We start from the raw sequence: 18,113 nt of genomic DNA, 5'->3' as shown, positions 1-18,113 counted from the left end.
ATCCCGCCCCCCCCAACCCACCCTGGCATAGAGGGGAGAGAGGAAGCGGTTTCCCATCACCTGCTCACGGGCCACATGCCCCACCCCACCCCCGCATCACAGCCCAGCCAGACCCCGGGGCAGGAGAAAGAGGGGCCCCCTCGCCACCTCCAGGACCTCTGCCAAGAGAAACGTGGCTGCCCAGGCAAGGACACACTGGGCTGCTGAGATGCATCGTTGTGTTTTGAAGGGGACAGCGCGTCTTGGATTCCCCTCCCCCTCCCCCGCCCCACGCTGCTGTAAGTCATATAAAATGATGGGACCTTTTGGAAGGGCAGCATGATCATAGACACCGAACGCCTTTAAAATGTGCACGCATGAGCACGTCCTTTAGCCAGAGAACTCACCCGGGAGAAATGTACCCTAAGGAAAGAGTTGGACCGGCGAGCAAAGATAGAGGCAAGAGGATGTTCGCGGCAACACTTTTTAAAATGGCAAGAAATTAGGGGCCCCCGGGTGGCTCAGGCGGTGAAGCGTACCCAACTCTTGATTCGGCTCAGGTCATGATCTCAGGGCCGGAAGATCGAGCCCCGCGTCAGCCTCGACACCGGGCATGGAGCCCGCTTGAGGTTCTCTCTCTTCCTCGCTCTCTGCCCCTCCCCTGCTCGCACATGCGCACAGGCACCCTCTCTCTCTCTCTCTCAAAAAAAAAAAAAAAAAACTAAAAAAATAAACACAATTTTAAAAATAATAATTGGAAAAGGGGCGCCTGGGTGGCTCAGTCGGTTAAGGGTTCGACTTCGGCTCAGGTCGTGATCTCACAGTTTGTGAGGTCGAGCCCCGAGCTGGGCCCTGCGCTGAGGGCTCAGAGCCTGCTTGGGGTTCTCTCTGTCCCTCTCTCTCCGCCCCTCCCATCTGCGCAAGCATGCATTCTCTCTCTTTCTCTCTCCCTCGAAATAAATACATGAACTTTACTTAAAAATAAAATCTTTGGGGCGCCTGGGTGGCTCAGTCGGTTGGGCGGCCGACTTCGGCTCAGGTCGTGATCTCTCGGTCCGTGAGTTCGAGCCCCGCGTCGGGCTCTGTGCTGACAGCTCAGAGCCTGGAGCCTGTTTCAGATTCTGTGTCTCCCTCTCTCTGACCCTCCCCTGTTCACGCTCTGTCTCTCACTCACTGTCTCAAAAATAAATAAAAAGTTAAAAAATTTTTAAAAATAAAAATAAAGAAAATAAATAAAATAAAATCTTTTTTTTTAAATCTCCACACCCAATGTGGGGCTCGAACTGGCAACCTTGAGATTAAGAGTTGCAGCCTCCACCGACGGAGCCAGCCAGACACCTCCCCAAAATGTTTAATATAATTATTGGTGTAGACATTCAAATCTATTTCTGAGTTTGAAACAGGTTATAATAACTGATTTCCACTTTGATGCTCTATCCATTGAAAAATCTCTATCGATAAGGAAAAATCTACTGGTGTTTAGGTGGCTCAGTCAGGGGAACCTGAGAGTCTTAATCTCAGGGTTGTGGGTTGAGCCCCATACTGGGTATAAAGATTATTTAAAAATAAAATCTTTAGGGGCGCCTGGGTGGACCAGTCGCTTAAGCATCCAACGTCAGCTCGGGTCATGATCTCACGATTTGGGCGTTCGAGCCCCACATCCGGCTCTGTGCTGAGAACTCAGAGCCTAGAGCCTGCTTTGGATTCTGTCTCCCCCTCTCTCTTTGCCCCTCCCTCGCTCTTTCTCTCTCTCTATCTCTCTCTCTGCCCCCAAAAATGAATAAACATTACAAAATAAAATAAAATAAAATCTTAAAAAAAGTAATATAACAAAAGAAAGAAAATCTGAGGACAATCTGGTGACTAATGCCACCAATGGTGTTTCATGTTTTCCTTTTAGTATTTTCTGATTTTGTTTCTAAAGTTAACATTCAATGAAGGTGAATTTTTTTTTTTTTTCCAAAGGAGGCTCCGCGCCCAGCACAGAGCCCAACATGAGGCTCGAACTCACGACCCTCAGATCAAGACCTGAGCTGAGATCAGGAGTCAGCGGGGGGGGGGGGGGGGGGGGGGGGGGGGGAGAAATGAGGGACAAAGCTCGTGTGAACACTGGGGAGCCGGTCTCTATGGGAACCACGTGACTCTGCATGGCCCATGGGACCATGCGGGAAAACCTCCCCCGGGCTGCCGGCCCTTCCAACGTTTATCAATAAAAGTCAAACATCCAGACTTGCGTGTGCATTTGCTCATTTTATTTCTTTAGGTTCTTTTTTACTGTTTATTTATTTTGAGACAGAGAGAGCACGCGTACAAGCGCGCGGGGAGTGGGGCAGGAGGAGGAAGGGCAGAGAGACAGAATCCCAAGCAGGCTCCATGCTGTCAGCACAGAGCCGGATGCGGGGCTCGATCCCACCAACCGTGAGATTATGACCTGAGCCGAAACCAAGAGTTGGATGCTTAACCGACTGAGCCACCCAGGCGCCCCTGCATTTTCTCATTTTAAAACATGTGCTGGCCCCCTAAAAAAAAACAAGTCTCTAGGCACAGGCACAGGCACAGGCACAGGCAGTCGGTTTGCAATCCCTCCTCCCATTACTGTGGAATATTCTTGTTGAGAGCCCCGGGGAACGTTAAGGAGGGCCAACTTGCCCAGAGTCAAACACGGGGCACTGATGAGACACTGGAACCCTGACTTCAGTTTCGACGGTAGTTCGTGAAGGGCGCTTGGGTGACTCAGTTGTTTGAGCGTCCAACTGTCCAACTTCGTCTCAGATCATGATCTCGCTGCTTGTGGGTTCGAGCCCCGCGTTGGGCTCTGTGCTGACGGCTCCGAGCCTGGAGCCTGCTTCGGATTCTGTGTCTCCCTGTCTCTCTGCCCCTCCCCAGCTTGCGATCTCTCGCTCTCTCTCTCTCTCTCAGATATAAATAAAACATTAAAAATATTTTTTTAAACAGCAGTTCGTTAATAGTGACGTGAAGGGAAATGAACGCTTATGGGGCTCTCAGAGATATGAGCACATTAATAGAGCCAGGAGCCCGAGTCTGCTCTGGAGGCCATTTTAAGAGTGGAATAGAGGGGGTGCCTGGCTGGCTCAGTCCGTGTAATGTGTGACTCTTGATCTCGGGGTTGTGGGTTCGAGCCCCATGTTGGGTGTAGACGTGACTTAAGAAATAAAATCTTCACCAAAAAAAAAGAAGAAGAAGAAGAAGAAGAAGAAGAAGAAAGGAGAATAGAGGCCCAGAAGGATGAGCCCCTCTGCTCTTCTGATTCAGCATCCACGTTAAGGCTGGCCTGGTCAGAGGCCAAAGTCAAGGTGTCAAAGCAGGCTGCCAGACCGCAGGTTCTGATAACCTGCCTCTGGCCTCCCGACCTCCCTGCTTATGGTCGCCACCCCCACCCCCAGCCCACTCTGCTGGTTCACCCCCTGCCCAGGCGACAACTCAAGTCACATCTGTCTCCCTGCAGACCGCCCGACCACACCGGGCAGAGGCAGAATTCAGATCAAAGCCGGCTCATTCCTCTGAACCCCAGCCCTTTCCAGCCCCCACCAGGCTTCCCCCTTTGGGGTTACCCCCATCCTCTGAACCCTGGTTCCTTCACCCAAGAAATGAGGCCAAGAAGACCTCTTTCTTAGGGTGAGTTACAGAGGATAAAAAGGGAAGGACACTGAAGATGATTCTCAGCCATCAAATTAGCAAAGGTTTCTAAATAATGCTCAGTGGGTAGAACGAACTGGGACACTTCCACCTCCCGCTGCTGGGACTACGTGCCAGTACAATATTTATGGTTATTTGAAAGTATGTTTCAAATGTGTATCAAAATATGTCACAAACCTATAGAGACAGGGCTTAGACGCGGGGCTGTCTTGGGCTGGAGGGTTGAGGGACAATGGGGCGTGACTGCCAATGGGTAGAGTTTCCTATGGGTGAAAAGTGTTCTCAAATCAGACTCCTGTCACGGCTGCACAACTCTGAGTATGCTAAAAATCACTGAATTGTACTCGTCAATGGGTGAATAATACGCGATCTGAATTATACCTCAATAAAGCTATTTTTAAATGCACAGATTTGTGCACAGACGTGTTCGTCTCTACATCATTTGTGATGGAAACAAAGTTTTCGAGGCGCCTGGGTGGCTCCAGCTGGGTCGAGCTCCCGACTTCTGCTCGGGTCAGGATCCTCATGGTTCATGGGTTCGAGCCCCACGTAAGGCCCTGTGCTGACGTCACGGAGGCTCTGCTTCGGATCCTCTGTCCCCTTTCTCTCTCCACCTCCCCCACTCGTACTCTCTCTCAAAAAATAAACAATAAAACATCACAAAAAAAGCTTTCAACAACGGAAACATCCAGCACTGGGGTAAAATTAAAGCCCGCGTTCACAGCGGAACTCCTGGGGTCGAAGGAATCCTGGAATCAGACCACCGGGACGGAATGCACATCTACTTGAGTGACCTTGAGCTGACCTTCACTGAGGCTCGCTTTTGTCACCTCTTAAATGAAGGTGATGCCTTTCTCACAAGCCAGTTGTGAGGGATCTAGGACATAATGAAGAGAACCCGTGAAGAGTGTTCAGGACCGTCCCTGCACATCGAACACGTCCGTAAAACTCAGTGAACTGTTCGTAAGTGACCACAATGTCACATCTGTTCCTTTGCCGCTCTTAACAGTCATGTGACTGGGTCAGGTCCTGGGGACCTTCTCCTGGGCCCTTCCCTCCTCTCAGACCTACAGGATGGGACAGTCGGATGTCCCCACGCCACCCAACTGCCCTCGATCCACACTCACGGGACCCCACCTGTCCCCGGGACCACCTGGCTTTGCCCTGACTTCAGCATCTCCGGGTTCCTATCTCCTGGGTACCTCCCCCTGTAAGAGGCAAACCTCAGAATGGGAAGGGACGGTCCCCCATGAGATGACCCCACAGGGTAATAGGGGGAGATGGCCTGGAGGCATCTAGAGTGGTAACGTCCAGGCAACCCTGGGGCAGGGCTCTCTGCACTGTGCAGACCTGCCCTGTGCCCCCCCACAAAGATGCTGGGGCCACGACTGCCCTATGGCCACAACCACCTAGCAGGGATCACACAGCTGGGGGGGGGGGGGGGTCTCCCGCTCTGCCGGAGGGAGGTGCCACACTGATGGCCTCGAGGACTCCCTCTCTGACAGGCACCAAGCTCCGGTGGGACCTCTAAGGACCCACCCCTTCTCTGGCTCTCCACCCAATGAGCTGCCAGAGGGGAGTCCAAGATCCAGATCTAAGGCAAGCAGCACCCTGTATCCCTGGCCACAGTGACTGGTCCACGGCAGACACGTGACCTAAGTGGATCCGATCGGAGTTCTTCTTGGGATTTCCACAGGGAAAGCTAAAACACTCTCTTTATCACATTTCAGCCTGTTGCCCCTGGAGCACCCGGCACCCATCCTGGGGCCAAAAGGAAAACGCTCCAGGCTGCAACACCAAGAAATCGGAATAAAAAAACTGAGTCTGGGAAACTGGGTCCTGGCCATGAGTTTGTGTCCAGATCAGACCTTGCCCGAAGCTGCCGCTGCACCGTGTGGTTACAAGGGCCTAAAAAAATCCCACTCTGAAGTTCAAGTTGGATTTTCTACTACTGCACCCAAGAGAATCCTAAGTGATCCATGGCAGAGCTGTCCAAATATGCAGCCAAGAGGATTGTTTGGCCCTCCTGCTGCTGGGTTCAAAAGTCAAGGACAGGGGCGCCTGGGTGGCTCAGTCGGTTAAGCGGCCGACTTCTGCTCAGGTCATGATCTCGCGGTCCGTGAGTTCGAGCCCCGCGTCGGGCTCTGTGCTGACAGCTCAGAGCCTGGAGCCTGTTTCAGATTCTGTGTCTCCCTCTCTCTGACCCTCCCCCATTCATGCTGTCTCTCTCTGTCTCAAAAATAAATGTTAAAAAAAAAAAAAAGTCAAGGACAGAGGGTATGGACAAAGGGTCTGCCCTGTCCCTCCTCTCTGGGGCCCCAGGCCCCACTGGCTGGAAATGTTTGCCCCACACACCCTCCACGCACACACAGACCTCCCACACAGCACTGGATGGACTTTTATTTTAAAGTCAAAGGCACAGCCTGGATGGGCTGAGGCAGTGACTGCAGATGCCCAGCCCAGACCCTCAAGGCCCTGCCCCCAGCCAGGAGCAGCTGTGCCAAGGGGGGTTGGGGGGGGGGGGTGAGAAGGGGCCTCCCCTTCTAGGGGTTGCCTACCTCCTAACTTAGCCCCAATAGGGGAGAAGCGGGTGACATAAAGTGAGGCAGAAATGCTTCAGGGGTCCCCCAGGACCTCTCCTTGAACCCCCCTCCCCAACACAGGTCTTTGGTGGACATGATTGCACAGACAGTCCATAAAGTGACAGCGAGAGGGGCGCCCCCTCCCAAGAGCAGGGCCTCAGGGGAGGGCAGGGGAGAGGTCCCAGTTTCTCCCTGTGGCAGGCAACTCAGTGCGTAGAAATGCGGGAGGAGCCCTTCCCTGCAGGAACAGCCCCCTGGGGGAGAAGTGACTTCAGCCAGATGAGGCGCTGTCTCGGCAGAGGCCCCTCCCTCCCTGCATCTCGAACTCTATCTGGTAAGACATAAAAAATTCTCTGCTTATAAAAATACTTCTGCTCTGTCTGGGAGTGGGGTGGGGGGGGGGGGGGGGGGAAGGGGAGGGAAAGGCAATCCCTGGGGATGGGGCGGAGCCGATACCGGAGGCTCCCAGGTCACAGCCCCTGTGGGGGAAGGGAGGTTACGGGGTGTGGGGTGGGGCTAGGAGGGGGGCAGGGGGCCGTTGGCTCGTCTGGGGGCTCCTTTGGCGGCGGGGGCCCTGCCCGGGGCGGCGGGCGCGGGGGAGACGCGGCGGGAGGTGGCGGCGCTCCGCAGCTTCTGTTTCCGCCGCTTGGCCAGGGGCGCGTTCTCCACGCTCTTCAGGAAAAAGCCCTCGCGTTTGCCCCGGTTGAAGGCCTGGCAGAAAGGTGGGTGAGTCCCCCATCCCCCACCACCTGCCGGGCCCCTCGGCCCCCAACCCAGCCCCTCCCTCCCATCCCATCCCACCGGATCAAGGCCATCAGGTGGCCGGCCCGCAGCCTCTCCCAAAGGTCAAGGCGCCGACCACCCGGGGAGGGAGGTCAGTACTCGGTGCGCCTCACCTCTCCGGGCTCGGAGGCCCCACCTCTCCGGGCTCGGAGGCCCCGCCTCTCCAGGCCCCGCCCGCCCACCGCCCACAGGCCCCGCCCCTCACCATGAAGGTGGCGTTGAGCCCGGAGCGCACAGCCGGACCCGAGGATTCCAGCACGTCGGGCGTCCGGAGCGGGGGCGAGGAGCGCGCGCTGCCGTCCTGCAGCCACGTGCTACCCCGCAGCCCCTCGAGCTTCAACCGCTTGGCGGGGTCCACCGTCAGGAGCCCTGGAGGCAGGGCAGTGTTGAGGAGGGGCCGAGTGTGTGTGTGTGTGTGTGTGTGTGTGTGTGTGTGTGTGTGTGGAGGCTGCGCCCCAGAGACCTCCCAAGAGCCCCACTCTCCTCCCGGCCCAGTTCCCCAGACCAAACACTTAACCCATCGAGACCCCACGGCCGCCGCCTCCCCAGCCATGATCTGTGACCCTGCCCCCACCCCCACCGGCTCCGCACCTCGGACCAGCTCCTTAGCTTCTTCAGACACGCCCTGCCAGGCCTCCCCGTCAAGGGAGAAGCGCCCCTCGCGGATCTTGCACATGATCTCTGCCGCCTGGCTCTGCCCGCCCTGGCCTGAAGCCCCTGGAAGGGGACCTGCCCCGACAGCATCATGTACTGGGGAGGTGGAGGGAAAAGTGAGCCGGGTCCGGGCTGCAGGGCCGAGACAGGCCAGGAGGCCGACTCAGCCCACCCACCCACAGAACGACTCACCCTCTCCATGAGGGTAACGCCTGAGGATGAACCCTGACCTCCAACCCCTAATCCTTGGGATGCCCTGACCTCAGCACCGGAGCAACCCTGCCTCTGTATGAGGAGGCCCTCTAAACCCAGCCTCCGAGCAAACGCTGCCACCCCCACCATGACGACCCCTGTCCTCCGCCTCGGGGGCGTCCCTGTTCGCCCGCCTCGAGAAGCCCTCGGACCCCAGGCTCGGGGCACCCTGAACCCTCCTGGGGACGCCGTCTCATACCAGAATGACGCCGAGGCTCCAGAGGTCGCAGGACTCATCGTAACCCTGCTGCGCCAACAGCTCGGGGGCTGCGTACTGCAGCGTGAAGCAGGGCGTCTGCATGGGCCCCGCGGGGCTCTGCGGACGCAGCCGCGCGAACCCAAAGTCGATGATCTTCACCGGGGCTCCGGGCGTGTCGTCGGCGTACAGGATGTTCTGTGAGGGCGGCGGGGCGGCCCGTTAGGGACTAGCCCTCGGCGCCTCGGCCCTCCCCGGCTCCCCCAGCCCCGCGCCCACCTCCGGCTTGAGGTCGCGGTGCACCACGCCGGCCTCCTCGTGCATGAAGCTCACGGCCGACACGAGGCTGCGCAGGATCTGGCTCGCTTCGGACTCGCTGAAGTGCCTCTTCTTGCGAATGTGCTCCAGCAGCTCCCCGCCCCGCAGCAGCTCCAGAACCAGGTACGTGTGCAGCTGCGGGGCGGAGCGGAGCGGGCCTAGGTCACCATCCGGGTCCTGCTGGGAACCTTCGGTCTCCGGCCAGGTCCCACCCACTGGCCGGGCCCCGCCCCTAGCCTCAGGCCCCGCCCCTATTCGAGCGAGGAACTACCATCACCCCCAAAACAACCCCGTAGGCCCCAAGTCAGCCTCCCGGGCCTCCGCCCCTTTGCCACCTTAAATCCTAGCCCCCTCCACGTCGGCCTCAAATTCAGTTCCCTTGGCCATTCTCAGCTCCGCCTTCCGACCCTCCGATCCTCCGGCCCTACTACCCTCCGATACCACCTCCCTGGCCTGCCGTACCCCTCAAGGCCCCCGCACCCAGGCCTCAGGCTCCTCCTCCTGCCCTCCCCGCCCGCCACCCCCCCACCCCGTCTCCCGCCCTCCAAGGGCAGTCTCCTGAGTCCCTGCGTTGCGCCCCAGCCCAAGAAAGCGTCACCTGGTCGTGATGCACATCATGCAATTTCACCACATTGGGGTGCGACTGGCAAAGCCGCAGGGCCGCCACTTCTCGCTGCGTGTTCGCCTCCAGCCTGGGGGCGAGGCAGGCGGGGTCAGTTCGGCCGACCTCCGGCCCCGCCCTCCCGGCCCCGGCTTTGCAGGCCCCGCCCGCCCCAGGCCCGCCCACCTGCGGCTGAGGATCTTGACCGCGAACTCCTGGCCGCTCTGGCGCTGGCGGCAGCGGCGACACACGGAGAAGCTGCCTTGGCCCAGTGCGGGCTCCCGCAGGTCCAGCTCGTACTGCTGGAAGAAGGGCGAGTCCTGGCGGCGAAGGAGGCGCGTCAGAGGTCGCACCCGGGAGCCTTGCGGCCACGTTCACATGCCACCTCGGAGAGGCTCCAAACCTCACCGTGGGCACACCTGGTGAAGCCAGGTCTGGAGTCCCTGAGCCCAGACTCCCCAGAATCAACATCCCCCCCCACCCCCGTCCCAACCCACCTGCATCATGGCGCTCCTGGCCACCGCTGCCCGGCCGGGCCGGTCTCCAGCGCCAGATGCTTCCAGCACATCTGTCATCACCGCGTTGTTATGGTCAAACAGGATGGAGGGCGCCACGAAGGAGTATCCCTGCAGGGGTGGGGTTTGTGTCAGAGGCTGGTGGGTATAGGGGCTGGAGGCACAAATGGAGTCCTAGGAAGACCCAGCCTGGGTGAGGGGCAGGGCAGGCAGAGGCATCCCTGGTGCACATAGGATGTGTTGACATGTTATTCCAGCTTGTTCTATGATCACGTGGGTCCGCATCCCGCAGGAATCTGAGACTCCGCCCTTCCAAGGCCATCATCTGGCACAATGTAGTGACCCAGACAACGACGGACCCAATGCATAAAAGGGGCATGGCCTGGCATCACACACACTTAGCTTATGAGAATTCAAACCTACCCACTGAATACAAAAAAGTCATTATCCCTTCATCTCAAACCAAACATTGCCCACCCCCCCCCCACCCCCGCCTGCAAGGGGAGGGGCCACTGAGGAAATACAAAGAGGCAATTCAAGGGTTTCTTAAGGGTCATTTTGATGATGTATTGTTTTCTGCTAAACACACAGCCCCACTGTGCACAAGAATGCAGGCTCTAGGCTTTTCTGTTTGGTTCATTGATCAGTCCCCAGGTGCCCGGATCAGCGCCTGGCACATTGTAGGCACTCAATACATATTTTTGAATCGTGAAATGGATGAATGAAAGTAACCGCTGATTCACCAGAAAGAACTGTCTCATGAGAACCGTGAGACAACGGATGGATGGTTCTAGCAAAGCCATCACTTGGGACAGGGCTCACAGAGGGGACTGATCCACCTACGGTTCACATTGGCCTATTCTTCCTTCATAGTTACGGACCGTGTCCTACAGGCCAGGCCCCCACACTGGGCAAAGGGACACAGAAATTAAACACAGTCAGTCCCTGCCTTCTGGGAGTTTCCGGACCAGGGGAAGCCGTCTCAGGAAGGCAGTTAGGATACAACCTGACGCACTGCTCAGAGGAGGTGCCAGCTACAGAGAACCGATGCACAAGGAAAGGGCAGCCCAGGACTAGGGGAGTGGGGAAGAATTCACACAGGAGCAGCACGGCTTGAAACAGGAGTGGGAGGCTTGGAAGACGACTAGGAGCCTGCCAGGTGGGCAACGGTGGGGAAGGTACTCCAGGTGGAGGGAACTGCATGTGCAAAGGCACAGAGGTGTGTTCGTCATAGGTGCTGGAGCACCGAATGGGACCACAGTGAGCACTGAGGCCAGAGCGCTGAGCAAGAATGACATCATACGGGGCCTGGAATGCCGAGCAAGGAAGTCTGAACTTGTCCAACAGGCCTCAGCTTCTAAACTTGAGTGGAGGGGCCTGTGCTTCCACAAATGTGATACGGTTTGCCAAAGGAACACACAAAGCCACAGTATAAACATGGAATCTCTTTCTAGTCGTCCACTTAAGCAACCGAATAGGTAAAACGATGCTTTTAGAGAACAGTAAAGAGATGTGTGGCGTAGAAGGGAAGTTAACATGAAATTTCAAGATACACCACGAGATTCAAAGACGTGTCCCGCCACGGCAGTCTGTAGGACTGACGACCCCGGGTGCCCCACCAGTGGAGAGGGTCTGGGGGAGACGCTGAGTCCTGATCAGAACACAGGGCCTATGCAGGGCCATGAGTCAGCCAGGGCCAAGGCTGGCAGCGAGGTCCTGTCTCCATGGCACCCGGGGTTCTGTGAGCTCTTACCTGGAAGATTCGAGGATCCCCAGGCGGGGGGCTGCCAGGGGGTGAGTAAACAGGCTCCAGCCGCGTAAATTCCTCTGCAAAGTTGCCCACATCCAGCTCCGAGCGGATCTGGGGCCGGAATGGGGCTGGGATTTTCCTGGCAGCCAAAGCAGCCCAATCCAGACCCTGGAGAAAAGGAGTAAGAGATCGGGGGGGTCAAGGGTAGGAAGTGAAAACCCCTGTCCCCTCCAGGCCACCTTCCCTGGGCAGCTCCTCAGTGAGACAAGGGTCTATCTGGCATTTGGGTGGAAAGTTGTTCTTCCTGCCTCCCCGGCTTGTGTTTCTCTCCCTCTGATAACAGAATCCCGATTTCCCTCACAGAATCGCCCCTCCACCACACTGAGTCAGTTCTGGGACTTTCAATGGCATTGACATGCAAAACAAATCTCTTTCTCCAACTGGGCTTGAATGGGGAGCGTGTGGGCCTGGAACTGCCGGGGGACCCCTTCAGGGTCTAATGATGAACAGAAAAGCCAAGACACAAAGAAAGAAATTCTTAATGACACAAATCCAGCACCTGGATGCAGCCTTGCCTGAAGTCAGACCACTTTTCCTTGGGACTTTTCACTTACGGGAGCTAAAACATACCTTTTTATGTTTAAGCTAGGGTGGCAGAGCCCGCTCATTGCCTGCCCAACCATCCATCGTCCCGGTCTTCCTTAGTACCACAGCCCCAACTTTACTCCAGGAAGCAATGGGCACAACTAACGTATTGCAGAAAACCTTGGGGCACTCGGGGGTGACCCACAACTTCTAAGCAGTAATTGCGAGGTAGGAATCCAGAGAAAGAACCTCAAGAGGAGGGTGACTAGTTGGCACGTGCCATTTTGCCCTTCTCCTCCTTTGTCCTCCTGATTCCTGCCTAGATAACAGGCTAGATGGCAAGAGCTCTGGCAGCCATTTTGGCCCACGAGGCAGCCCTGGGGATGGAGGCTAAGAATGAAGGAGCATTACAAAAAGAAAGGAGCTTGTATTCACAAAACACCACAGCAGCCCTGTGGTAAAGCCAACCTTTATAAATTAATTAATTAATTAACGTCTATCTCATCTAGATTGTTCACTCCAATCTTCGTTGTTAGCAGCCAAACTCTACTCCAGGGATATCCCCATTTTGGGTTCGACTTTTTTGTCACTCACAGCCAAGAGGCCTGATTTGGGCTTGAAGGCCCCGGGGCTGGCACCAGGATCTCAGCATTGCTCTCATCAAAGAATCTTTTTTTTTTTTTTTTAATGTTTATTCATTTTTGAGAGACAGAGCACGAGTGGGGGACCGGCAGAGAGAGAGGGAGACACAGCATCGGAAGCAGGCTCCAGGCTCTGGGCTGTCAGCACACAGCCCGACACGGGGCTCGAACCCGTGAACCGTGAGATCATGATCTGAGCCAAAGTCAAGACGCCCAACCGACCGAGCCACCCAGGCGCCCCACCAAAGAGGCTGTCTTGAGAGAAGGGGGTCTGGGGGGACCACCACCCCTTCTGAGCCCCAGGCCTCGAAGACCTTAGCGCCTCTCCAGTATGATTACTGGTCAACCCACTCCCAGCACCCGGGGGCACGTACTCAGGGCAGGCTTGAGGAATTGACTTAAGGAAATTGACGCTCGTCAGCCACTTCCCCCGCGAAGGGACATCTTCACCACGGAGACTTGGATTCCTGTCTAACAAAGCGTCTCCAAGGAACCTTCCAGGCAGGTAATTGGTGAAAAGATTTAAGAGGATCGCACTCACAGCAAGGATAACTGAGTGCCTGGCCCACGGTAAGTGCCCATAAATGGGTACTTCTGTTGCAATGTCAGACAAGTAGCTAATCTGATTCCCCGCCCGTAAACAGAACACAGCAGTTAAGAGCATGGGCTTCCAATCACCCAGACCTGGGTTTGGATCTGAGCTCCATCACCCCCCGGCTGGGTGATCTCGGGCAAATTACTTAACCTCTCTGAGCCTCGGTTTCCTCATCTGTGAAGATGGGGATGATCAGAATGGTTCTGAAGGTCCCATGACATAACGCAAAGAGCCAACACACGGCCGGTGATCGCCGCTTCGGGGTCCTGCTGGGCAACGATGCCGGCCACGCACGGCGCCCGAGCCAGCAAGGTCTCGCAAGGAAACACGGTTCACTCTGCACTGCACTCTAACCTGTGTGTGCTCTTACCGAGTGAACAAAACCCAAGCGACTGACCGACCGTCCCTCTGAATTACAGGCACACAGATTGTACAGGAGCAAAGAACAGAATGCCTGGGAGGATGCTAAGAGCCCAAAGAGTGACTCTTAGCTCTGCTTCGGGCCGACAGGAGACCCGCGACCTGTTCCCAGCGCGACCCCATTTCCCGCGCGGTCTGGAGCGGGTCACCTCCCTTCTCTGAACCTGGCTGATGACGAATCCATGCTCAAGCCCCTGCCAGCCCTGCCCGTCAATGAGCCCAACATTCCTTCCCCCAGGAACCCGACCCATCCTCCACGTTTCACTAGAGATGGAGACGACAAACCCACTTTCTTTTTCTGGAGGTTTTTCTTCTTTTTTTTAGAGAGAGAGAGAGCATGCGAGTGGGGGAGAGGGGCAGAGAGAGAAAGAGAGAGAGAGAGAGAGACGATCTTAAGCAGGCTCCACGCTCAGCACCGAGCCCGACGTGGGGCTCCATCCCACGACCCTGGGGTCACGACCAAGGCCAAAATCAAGTCAGACGCTCAACCCACGGAGCCACCCAGGGGCCCCCGGAGGTTTTTCTAAATCAAGTGAAATCAGCTAGTCTCCGACCATCCCCCAACACAGGGCAGCAGCCTGGTCTGGGGGTGTGCAGGGAGGTGTGCGGGAGGGTCAGGAGCCTCACCTGGAAGAAGGGGTGGTTCTTGACTTCCTGCGCCCCCTGGGGCCCCGCGCCCAGCCGCTTCTTGGGGTCTTTGCAAAGTAGCCGCTGCAGCAGGTCCTGTGCCACGGGCCCGATCCGGGGGGGGAAGGGAGGGGAGCACTTCAGGATCCGTCTGGGAGGATTGGGGGGGCGTCAGGGGCAGCGAGCCCCCTCCCCAACCCTGCCCAGGCCCCTCAGCCACCCTCCTCGCCCAGCCCCGCTCACCGGGACACCTCCGCCTGCGTGTTCCTCTCGCCCTCCAGGGTGAAGGGCGAGGCCCCCGTCAGCAGCTCGAAGAGCAGGATACCCAGGCTCCACCAGTCCACAGCCTGCCAGGGCCAGGGCAGAGCCGGGGTCAGGGCCACCCCCGCCTCGCCCCGCCCCCCGCTCCCCACCCGCTCCCCTGCCAACCCACCTTGCCGTGCCCCGACTTGCTGCGGATAATTTCGGGGGCCATGTACTCGATGGTGCCACAGAAGGAGAAGGTTCGTTCTTTCTGGGAGGGCAAGAGGACCCGTTTGGACACCCAGCAGTCCCCAAGGCTCAGAGTAGGACTCGCTGGACTTGTGAGGGTCGGAACAGAGGGAGCCTCCTGAAGGCAGGACCTGGATCTGTTCGCCTCTGCGCCGCAAGAAACGCAGAGCCGGGTGCGGAGCAGGAGGAGACAGGAAGGAGAAGGCTCGAGCGGGGGTGCGGTAGGCAGAGACGCGGCCCTGCGCTCACCTCCTCCGTCAGGAACTCCTTGCTGAGCCCAAAGTCTGTGAGGACGATGTGGCCCTCGGAGTCAAGCAGCACGTTCTCCAGCTTCAGGTCTCGGTAGATGATACCCAGCTGGTGGGAACAAGAGGCACACTGAGGCTTCCTCCCCGATGCGCCCCCACCCCCCCGCTTCTACGGCTCGTGTCCGGGGCCGAGCACCAAGACCCAGCTCGGGGATCAGGGCAACCCCCTAGAGAAGGGGTGTCCGGTGCAGGAGTGAGCCCGGGGACCGGGCCGTGGGATGGGAAAGGCCACTTAAGACGCAAAAGCAAGGAACGGGGACGGCGCAGGGATGCCCCACGGAAACAGGTCCCAGAGGGAGGAAAGCCTACGAGAAGAAGGCCTTGGGAGCCAAGGCCTGAGGTCCCCATTTGAGGAAGTTCTGCAAGCGTGGCCCCGGGAGGTGGCCCCGAGTTCCCCGTCAGAGGAAAGCCCCTTCCAGGAGGTGCCGGAGGAAGGGACCCCCTCCCCAGGCAGCGCTACGGCCTTCCTTCCAGGAGGCCTGTGCGACAGGCGCTCCAGTCCCCCCCCCCCCCCAGGAAGCCCCAGACACAGCGATTCAAGGCTGCCACGGGGGTGCCACGTGCGGCAGCAGCCGGGCGGCCGGGCCCTCACCCACCTTGTGCAGGTGCTCTAGGGCCAGCACGATCTCGCCCCCGTACACGCGCACCTCGGCCTCTTTAAAGTGCTGGCGCTGGTACAGGTGGGTGAACATCTCGCCTCCGTTCACGTAGTCTGGGGGGAAGGGGGGGTGTGGAATGGACGTCGGGAAGCAACCCTGATCGCGCGGCCCAACCCGCCTCGGTGGTGGCCGCCAAGGCGGGCGGGTGCCCGCCCTTACCCAGGATGAGGTGCAGCTTGGCGTCCGTCTGGAAGGCGTAGTGCAGCGTAACCAGGAAGGGCGCCTGGCGCACCAGTTCCAGCACCGAGCGCTCGGTGCGCGTGTGCTCCTGGGTCTTGGCGCGCTGCACCAGCGCCGCCTTGCGCAGCACCTTCATAGCATACAGCTTGCCTGCGTCGTGCCCGACGGCTTTGCGCACCAGGAACACCTTCCCGTAGGCTGTGGGAGCAGTGAGCGAGCGGAGGGTAGACCGTGAGCAGAAGGGTGGTGCGGACTGGTGGGGGCGGGGGGGGGGGGGGGGGGGGGTGACGCCAACCCAGGAGGGTGTGCAAACTGGGGGAAGGAGCCGGAGTGAGAGGCCAGCGTGCAAAAAGCTGACAGAGCCTTCTGAGGAAAGGGTGTACGCGGCCCGGGAGGGTGCTCCACAAAACCAGGGAGAGGTGCAAACCAGGCCGGAAGGCAGGCAGCTCCAGGAGGCCTGCGGGGCAAAGTGGGGGCAGGACATGTGCAAACCCGTAGATCAGACAGAGACGCCAGGGGGTGCAAGGCAGAGTGGACAGGGGAGGGGATGTGCAAACCCAGGCCGGGGCGCGTGCAAAGCTGGGAGTGAGCAAAGCAGGAGACCGGGCTGCCACATCGCCTGGGGCGGGGAGGAGGTGTGCAAATCACTTGGGAGGGCTGCAAGTCCTGGAGGGTGCCGGCGAACCCCGGGAGGACCTTGCAGGGAGGGGCAGTGTCGATGTGGAGCGCCCCAGGAGCAGGCACGTCCCTGGGAGTGGGCATGCAAACCCTGGCAGGGCGGGGCGGGGCAGGCAAGGCGGGCTGTGCCGGGAAAGGGTGGGGGGCACTGCCGGAGGCCTGGCCCGGGCCCAGGCCCGGGCGGGTGCGCGCGCGCGCGCGAGGCTCAGGGCGCCAGGCCCGGGACACCTGCCCCGTGGGGGGTCCTCACCTCCCGTGCCCAGCACCTTGAGCAGCTCGAAGTTCTCGACGCTCACCTTCTCCTCGTGCCCGGTCAGGTTGGCTGCGGGCGCAGCAGGCGAATGAGCGCGGCCGGTGCATGACCCCTCCCCGGCGCAGCCCCGGCGGCCCTCCCCCGGGGCCCCGCACCACCGGCCCCTCCGCGGCCACCCCTGCCCCACCTTCGGTGATCCGCAGCTCCACGGCGCAGCCCTCGTCCTCGTCCTCGTCCCCCATGGCGTGCGGGTGGCCGGGGCCCGCGCGCGGCTCTGCTCCGGGCGGCGCCGGTTACATGGCGGCTCCGGCCGGGGCGGGCGCTTCCTGGTGCCGCCTCCGGGGCCGAGGCGGGCGCCGGCGCCGCCTCCCGCTCCCCGCCCCGCGCGGCCTGAGTCAGGCGGCTGGAACGTGACAGCGCCGGGCTGCGGGAGGGCGGGCGGACGGGGGCGGCCCGGCTCCCTCGGGCGCGCGGGGCGGGCGGCGGTGCCGTGCGCTCTGGGACCCCGGGCGACCCTCTGGGGACCCGGGAGCACCGGGGGCCTGGGGAGAACCCGGAGCCTCTACCGGGTGGACACTCCGCCCGGGTGCCTGCTGGAGCCGGTGGTGATGAGGCACCGGAGCCCCGTGCCCCAAGGAGGGGGGCACACAGGTGCTTTTGAGCCCTCCCCTCCAGGGAGCCAGCCCCCCCAGGGCAACCGGGCATCTGCCCGCTTCCTAGCCACCAGCGAAAGGGAGGGGTCGCCGAAAAAACCATCATCCGCTCACTCCTTGGCTACCCTCGCGCGGGTGCTGCCCGCACAGCCTCGGCCCAGCACCTCTCGCACAGTGTGGACTTGCCTTTGCAAGGGGAGGGCCTGGGGCTCAGACACCCTGAGGGCCCTGTCCCCGGGCAGCGGCTACCCGGGAGCGCCTGCAGGGGGCGCTGAAAGGCCGCTGGGGTCAAGCCCGACCCTGGAGGGGGGCGGGGAGTGGAGCGGGGTGACTGATTTTGACCCCATCCGTTCAGAGCCGACCTGTGAAAGCACCTCAGTCCCCAGCCACCCTTCGCAGCCCAGCCAGGGCCCCTGGCTGGCCTGTCCTCCAGAGCCCCCCTGACAACCGATAGGAGCCACCAACAGGGTGGGACGGATGGCCATCAGAGCTCCCATCCTGAGGCCTGTGGGAGGGGGGCTTTCAGCTCCTCTGCCCAGCTGGAGACCAGGGTGTCCACACCCACCCCACCGGACTCTGAAGCTTGGGCTGAGTGGAGGGCATGGCCATCAGTTACCCCCAAGAGGGGGCTGTGGAAACCCCAGGAGTCAGACTGCTGCAGACCATCCCGGGGAAGCCAGACTGGCCACCCCTCCCGGCTTTGCCCACCCCCACATTCAGGCTGCCTCACCTTGG

General features: G+C 59.5%; 1 protein-coding gene across 1 annotated transcript; it reads right to left on the bottom strand.

Annotated features, from left to right (window-relative positions):
• Positions 1-6,016: 6,016 nt before the first annotated feature.
• RPS6KA4 (ribosomal protein S6 kinase A4) lies at positions 6,017-17,031 on the bottom strand. The gene is given in 18 exon segments (XM_042906326.1): positions 6,017-6,929; positions 7,207-7,370; positions 7,593-7,697; positions 7,700-7,751; positions 8,107-8,301; positions 8,383-8,556; positions 9,020-9,113; positions 9,209-9,342; positions 9,520-9,648; positions 11,291-11,455; positions 14,156-14,306; positions 14,399-14,502; positions 14,589-14,669; positions 14,897-15,004; positions 15,552-15,667; positions 15,774-15,992; positions 16,723-16,794; positions 16,913-17,031. Coding segments are annotated over 18 exon segments (2,313 nt in total). The 5' UTR covers positions 16,968-17,031; the 3' UTR covers positions 6,017-6,734.
• Positions 17,032-18,113: the final 1,082 nt, after the last annotated feature.

Source organism: Panthera leo, chromosome D1 (genome assembly GCF_018350215.1).
Source record: "Panthera leo isolate Ple1 chromosome D1, P.leo_Ple1_pat1.1, whole genome shotgun sequence".
NCBI lineage: Eukaryota > Metazoa > Chordata > Mammalia > Carnivora > Felidae > Panthera > Panthera leo.
The sequence above is the reverse complement of the archived record's forward strand: the minus strand, read 5'-3'. Positions and strand labels throughout refer to the sequence as shown.